General features: G+C 33.5%; 1 protein-coding gene across 1 annotated transcript; it reads right to left on the bottom strand.

Annotated features, from left to right (window-relative positions):
• Positions 1-545: 545 nt before the first annotated feature.
• LOC128162116 (twist-related protein 2-like) lies at positions 546-7,633 on the bottom strand. The gene is made up of 2 exons (XM_052825315.1): positions 6,939-7,633; positions 546-2,969 (listed from the first exon to the last, which is right to left on the bottom strand). The coding sequence occupies exon 1, from the start codon at positions 7,529-7,531 to the stop codon at positions 6,986-6,988; it is 546 nt and encodes a 181-aa protein (XP_052681275.1). The 5' UTR covers positions 7,532-7,633; the 3' UTR covers positions 546-2,969; positions 6,939-6,985.
• Positions 7,634-7,844: the final 211 nt, after the last annotated feature.

Below are 7,844 nucleotides of genomic sequence, written 5' to 3'. Positions count from 1 at the left end.
AACCTTTCATCAATCCTATTTTGCATGTTTTTCCTTACCATAACCATCTCAAATCGGTAGAATATTCATTCCAGTAGTTTTAAACAAAACAAATGCTTTAAATCTTTTCCTTTGCAAACGTTTTAACATAAAATTCGCAAAAATTTTGAACTGTGAACATATCCATCTCAATGCCATGCATATGAGGTTTTATTGTGTGCAGGACTGTCCCACAAGTTATCCACGTGGATTTGCATGTTATAAGATGGTCATCCTCATTGTATATGATTTTTAAATACTGTGGGTTCATTAGAATTCGTGGTGGCTCAATTTTTGGCATTCGTGGGTAGTCCTCTCCCACGAATTTAAATCCTCAACGAAAACAATTTTAGAAAGAGTTATCTTTGTTACTGAAACAGTAACCGACGCACCCACGAAATTACATCCCCGCGAAATAGCAAAAAAGTCATAATCTACGACAATTGGCCCCCACGAATTTAAATGATTCCACAGTATCTAAACCAAAAAGATTTACACAAAGACTTTCGATGACAAAAACTTTCAGTTTAATAATATTTAATTGCTTCAAAGTCTCATGTAGCGTAACTTGTTTTATAATTGTTGCAATAAATACATTCTCTTCAAAACTCTTACTTATTTTGTTTGTTTATATTGATATATAGTGTTTGTAAGAAAATGAAATCTTGTCAATCTAATCTAATCTAACTGATGTCTAGCAGGCATTGTAAACGACAGCAAATTCCAAAATATATAAAATTGATAAGAAAAATATAATATTTTTTTTATTATATTTGGCTATGGTCCTAAAAGACATGAAGAGCAGCAGAGGCCTGTCCATGGAGACAGCACCTAGGGTAGCTGAAGACCGAGCCAGGTGGAAATCCCTTGTAGACGCCTCAAGCACCTGACGGCGCAGGGAGGATTGGGTGAGAGAGAGTTTATTTAATGCTTGATTTTCATTTGTCAAGTCTTTTCTTTTTTTCAAATTGAATCGAATCAGACTGAGTAAGTTAACAGATTATAAATGTCAAATGTTAAAATAGAAAAAAGAGAAAAAAAAATCTTTGAAGATTCACATAAAACTAAAAGATGCCGTTTCCAAACGAGACATTCAAAGACCACCTACCAAGTTAATAAAACACAAATATAATAAGTTTGGTTCATTTACCCTTCTTGTAATTTTAGAAGGTATATTTCAGAATTACTGTAATTAATTACGCCGGTTACGTAAAGGCCTTGTCAACGTCAAAATTATTACTTGGCGGTCTGGAAAACAATGTTTCTGTCTGCATTCAACTTTTATCTAAAGCTATCGAAAATTTAGTTTTATCTTCAGTAGGGCTAATGGACGTTTGGTGCTCAGCAAAATTAAACATCAGATCTACCTTAATTAGATTAAAACAAATGATTTGTTAAGCAATAAACTATAATTATTTTGTAAAGAAAACCCCTATCATTTTTATCTTTAAAGTTTAACGAGGCCGAGTACAGAACGAGTACGCACGCTTTCGCGCAGCGTTTCATTTGTATCTTTTTGCTTGTTTGACGCCATGGCGTGATAGTTTTATCTGCAGATATTCAGCAAAATTTGTTGAAAATGGCTCGTTTAATGCGTAAAATTAATGTTATATTGTGGAATAAACATAACTGTCTCGAAGTATAAGCTATATTTGGGCTCGGGTCGAAAAAGTGAAGAGGGTTCAGCAGGCCAAACCCTCTGTCACGTTTTCTTAACCCGCCTAAATATAGCTTAATTCATATATTTCAAGACAGTAACCATGTATTTTATATTAATGACCCTTAATATGTGATGTTATATATTTTTTTATTACTTAAATATGTCTGAAGGCTTTAATAATACTATAAAGATCACCTTTTCCGCCTTTGTCAAATAAAAAATAGCCATTATCTGACAAATCTGGGAAATTGGGCATACAAAAATCAACTTTGATAAGACCCCTGGAACAAACCAGGAGGTAAAAGGTTTTTTTTATTTGACAATTTGATGCCTTTTAGCAATAACTTTAATATGTAGAACAGAAAAAGAAATCCCTAGGGCAGAAGTTTAAAAAAATGTGCAAAATTGATACATTTCAAGCGAAATCCCATAGGGTCCTATGTTAAAGATTAACAAACTTTGAGATGACCCCCTAAACAAACGGTATGGTAAATGTCTTATTTTTTAATCTTAAAATAATAATTATATCAGTAGAAATTCAGGTAAAAAATTTCATTAAAAAATCTAGGGCAGAACTAATTAGACCCGGCCTCGTTAAGTTTATAAAGAGCTCTTCATCTTAAAGAGATTTATAAAGTGTAAAAATGGCCACGACCATCCAGACCTCTTAAATTTGTTAGGTAATACATGTGAGGACGGTCACGGTCACGTGGTAACCATATATATATTTGGTCAATAGATTCTACAACATGGCGAAGCGAAGGGGGTGTAAATGAAAGCAAAAGAAGGACTACATATTTATTATCGATGTAAAAAAAACCGACTGTATAAGTGTATATTTGTATATGCACAGCCCGGCTATCGAAACGCTCAGTGAAACAATATGTCTTCACGTGTAAAAACTAACAATGTTTACTGGAATGTAGCACATATTAACGTATAGTCACAGCATCGATTGTCCAGATGTGTACAGGATTATTCACTCCCTTGCTAAATCGTCTTTCACAAGTTCACAAGAATCGAAGTACCACAAAACCCCACTGTAATTCCAAGAAGTCCAGCCATTCTCTTATCACCGTACAAAAGATAAGTTATATCATAATCTCAGTCTTGAAGAGAAGAAGAAGATTTCCAGCACTCCCTTATAGCCTAGTGATCGTCATTTCTTTCAAGTCCCTCCGCAATTGTGCTGACAAATTTCTTTGTTCTTTTTGGGTGATGGTGGTTTATGATCTCGTTGACTGCCATCTTTTCTCTTTCTTGGCGAGATTTCTGCGAGATGAATCGCTATCTGCAAAAGAAATGATCTTTTTATATTCCAATTAATGTGCGATATTAAACGATACCAATAAGCTCTTCATCGCAGGGAGGAGGAAAACAAGTTTATAAGCACGAGATTTGATGAAAATTAAAAATGGCGGACCACTTTTTAAAATCATGCTTTGAACACCGGGGGCTCTAAACTCTTCAAATAAAACATGTGTCAAACCTGACATACATAAAAGCTGACCAGTATTTCACCGTTCTGAAGAATAATGGTCATTTTATTTGATTGGATTGTGAACAGATAAAACAAGCGTCGCGTCAACACTGATTAACGTAGCCTGGTGATTTATGGGATATTATAATTCGGCTCTCCAATCAGATTTGTTCTACTGATTAATTTAATGCGCATGTCAAGACTTTTCATGCTGAATTTTGATTAAAACGGCTTTTTGACACGGTGAGTTTAATCAATCAATTTCACAAAAACTGTTTTCTTACAATGGGTGAATTTGTGATCGAAATTTTGTAAACAGAGTTCCGGGGTTTGCGTTAATTATACCACCGAGTTTCTCCAAGTGGATCCCTCATCTGGTAATACTTAGAGAAAAGCTTGGTAAATTGTGTATTTATCTCCTGTTTATTTTCACCTTCAATCGGTTTGTTGTTATGCAAGAAACGTCTTCATTGCTCTCTTCAGGGTGTGTATGAATTGATGATTTCATACAGTCAAAGGGATGTGGGCTAATAATCAACGTTTTGCACCGAAAATTTAACTGTTACGTTATTATAACTTCAAATAAAACTAGTTTTTATCAAACGTACTACATATTCACGTACTCATAATTTCCTTAAAGCATATAAGCACACTGAACCTACCGTCATAGGTTTACATGTACATAAATAGATATTACGTAACAGTATTACTTTGTAAAGAAATATAATTTTATGTACATTCACCTATGTGCAATATCTTAAAAGTTTATTAATTTTATCTAAATTATAAATTTATCATAGAAATCATAAAACGTTCCCTTGATATTTTTTATATAATATGTTGCAATGTGTAAATCAGACAATTTGTACTACCAAAGCAACCAAATATACTAATACTGATTTATATAAACTTATGGTTTAAATTTCGATGTGAGGTGATGACACAAAAATGCTAACAGAAAAAATTATTGACCATTGTTGTTGTTCAAGTCAACATACAAGTTAATCAAATTATGATCATACGAAATTAGCCGTGTTCTTGTTAACTATTTACTGCCACTAATAAGTAGTATACATACTGTAAGTCGTTTTAATTCCACGGTGTTAAAACTTAACGATTTCTCAAAAAGTATCAATCGCGATGGTTTTAATTTCACGCTTCAAGAAACCAGTTGATCAAAGTATAAGCATTAACACGTTTTAAAAAAAACTCTTATGTTAATATCTACGATGGGTTTAATTTTTCGGAAAAAATAAAAATCGCGAACAGAGTGAAATTAAAACCATCGTGATTATTTGCCAATCTACAGTATTATAACTGATAGACTAAATAACAATTAAAATCATAATAAGCTTTATAAATGATAAGATAGAATATCTGTTGACAACCGATAGAGTATTTGTCAACAGTCACCCCATCCCCAACAATAAACAAATGCCAAAGGCGGCGGATTGTGACGTAATACATGTCGGAAGCGGAAATGGAAGCTCACACCAGATGTACACCTAATAATCATCAAGAACTTATTCTCACATAATAAAGGTACTCACACCATCTCATGAATAGAAGTACAATGACCTTGATAGTAGCATATGGTCACTTACTAGTAATTTTTCGGTAATTCAATTTACATGTACATAAGCGGACCCCCACCTAGCTATAATTTCAGAACTCTCTGCTTATATACACATGTTTCCTTGGTCTAGATATCGGATGTAATGCAACATTTTTATTCATTCTTTTTTGGTGGGTGGGATGACGGGTTGTTCACATTTTGTACACGTTTTTTTATAAAGTAGATGTCACATGTACGTTTTTCAAATGCAGTTTATTTTATTTTCACGTAAATGAATTTTTTTTATTAATTTGAAAAATGGAATACGTAAGTATTACTATTATGCCCCTATTTTTAATGGCAGGATATGACAATGTCCTGTATGTCAAACTTTTTGTGACGACTTAATTAGAATGTCTCTTTTTGAAGCCGAGTGGACTATTACATGTACTAAACATAACGCAGACCCCGAGAATATTTTGAAATGTTAAGTGGTTTTTTTTTCTACTCCGACCATCCCCCCCCCCCCTCGTATTTTTTCAATTTTGTACACATCCACGAAAACTAATAACACACAGTCTAAAATTAAAAATCAGTTTTTGAGAAAATGTTTTCTCCCTTAACACCTATGAAAAATGTTAAGTGAAGCTTTGTAGAATATTTATTGCATAAAAAGAGACTACACGTACTATCGTTATTTCGTTCATTTTTAACAAAGGACACGTGCCAATTTCACCTTAAAAATCCATCTAGAAAAGAAGTTACGACGAAAAACTTTTATGTATATGTTTGCAAATAAGACTTTGCTTATTTGCAAACTTTTACATAAAAGTTTTTCATTGCTTTTTTATCTTCATCAAATTTAATATCTGTGTTACTTGAATTGATAACAAATTATACCACACAACGTCAATTTTTGCTTAATCTATTTTATGTTAATGGTAGATAATTTTAATTGCGTAGAGGTACCATAAATTAGTTTGTAGTGTATAGAAGTTCCTTTCAAACGCGCAAGAAAACTCAAATTTTGAATGGTTGTCATTGGTACAAGTGACGTTTTTGATAGAAAAGATCGAAATACAAGATAGGTTAGAGAATCACTCTACAACTTTGATTTTCTATTTACATTTGTAGGATTGGCCCCTATGTAGAGGTCATAAAATAACCCTCAACAGGAACATTTTTTATTTTTATTTTTTTATCAAACTGTGCTTTAATAATTATATACATGAAGTACCTTTCGTCAGAATATACTATGAAATGAGGCCCAGGCACAAGGTAAAAAAATTGAAACAACTTCAGTCATCTGTTTATGGTGTACATTTAAATGCCAAATATCTGATATCTGAAAAGCAACATTCACCGATAAATGTGGTAATTAAAAGTGTTTTAATTAAAACATTTACATTGTTATTAAAGTTTGCAAAGTTTGATGATTTTAAATGCTAACTTAAAGTTTTTCATTCAATCTTGCTACTAGTATTTGATATTTCTATAGACTAACACACTTTTAACACAAATTATATTATGTACATGTACATAGTTTATGACAGTTAGCGACAAAATGCGTGAGGAAACAACAATAATTTGTTGAATAAATATCCATACTGTATTTAATATTTCAGGTGGACTCTTTATTGTTGCATGTACGAGGAAAAACTATGTGTTATCAACATACATGCCATTATGTCGTTTTTATCAGATATACATGTATTGAAAGTCTTTCAATCAAACTTTCAAATAACTTGTGATTATCCCTCATTAGGAAGACCATGAAAATAATATAGAAAATACGTGTAATAAAATCTGATTTCAGACAACAATCTTCCAAAGACATCGTTTATTAACTTTCCGTGAAGCGGTTCTAACCATAGGAGTGAATCGCATTTAATAGCATAGAGTGTACCAATCTCATAGGAGATTTTGAAAAGAGATTGCAATATAATGTACTTAATAACATAAGTGTTACATAATAATTGCATAAAATATCAATTAAAATTTGAGACTTATCATTATGTTTATCATAAAATAATTAAAATATCATGATGATATAAAAAAAAAACCTGAAGTCGATATTTTAAAAATATGTAGTTTTTTCTTGCCAGTAAAATTTTTACTTGTAGGTTGCCTTTTTCATATTTCTTTTATTCATATTCATATGTAAAAATTTTTAAATTTGTCTTCTATTTCTAAATTCTTATTTCTTTTTCCGGAGATCAACTCACCGTGTCCGTTTTCCTATTCTAGATACAGGATTGGTTGTCGGTTCGATTCAGTCGGAGGGCAGCGACCAGTTTCCCTCCATTCTCCAGACAGAGAAGGCGTAGCTCAGTCTCTCATTAGCCACATAATTACAGCTGGTCATTTTCCCGCCATTTCCGTACAGATCCACTAATTCCTCGTTACGTAATACGTTATACAGGAAGTCGATATAGCGCGTGGCCAGCTTCAGAGTCTGAATCTTGCTCAGTTTGTCAGACGGAAGTGTCGGGATGATTTGTCTCAGCTGGGCGAAGGCCTCGTTTAAGGACTGTGTCCTTTGTCTCTCGCGGACGTTGGCAAGGACGCGTTGCGTCTGAATTTCCTCGAATGACAACGATTTCTTTTTGGCTTTCTTATGCGATATCCCGTCGTCAGCGCTCTCTGGGGACGACATGCTCTGGAACCCATCGCTACTGCCTTTAGAGAAACTTCGCTTGCGTCTGCTTATTCCTTCGTCGTCATAAAAATCACAACCGTCCGGAGGGATTTCCTGCTTAATTTGTCCGGAATGAAAAATGTAATCCGGAGAAAAACGAGTTCTCGCGAGATTTTCCATGATAAAAAGAATCCCAGTGTCTCTCAAAGTCTTGTAGAATAATATTTCACGTTAAACTGTTCGCGAATTTGTCTTATCGAGCAAATTAAGATAAACCCGAAGCGTTAGAATGAAACGATAAGATAAAATTTAATCGCTATATAACAAGAAAGCAAGGCACCTGATGAAGCGCTCTGATTGGCTCTCTCTAGAGATTCAGACCTGTCAATCAAAACTCTCAACATCTTTGATGCACATGTATATGGAATCTAGTCCCGATCATCCTCTTGGAAGAAAAAAAACCCCACACCATACGCTATAAGATGGGATTTTA

The sequence above is a fragment of the Crassostrea angulata genome, chromosome 9 (assembly GCF_025612915.1).
Source record: "Crassostrea angulata isolate pt1a10 chromosome 9, ASM2561291v2, whole genome shotgun sequence".
NCBI lineage: Eukaryota > Metazoa > Mollusca > Bivalvia > Ostreida > Ostreidae > Magallana > Magallana angulata.
Note: the sequence above shows the minus strand (reverse complement) of the source record. Positions and strands in the feature narration are given on the sequence as shown.

Coding starts and splice junctions, on each gene's coding strand:
- LOC128162116 (XM_052825315.1), bottom strand. CDS start 7,531: ATGGAAAATCTCGCGAGAACTCGTTTTTCTCCGGATTACATTTTTCAT.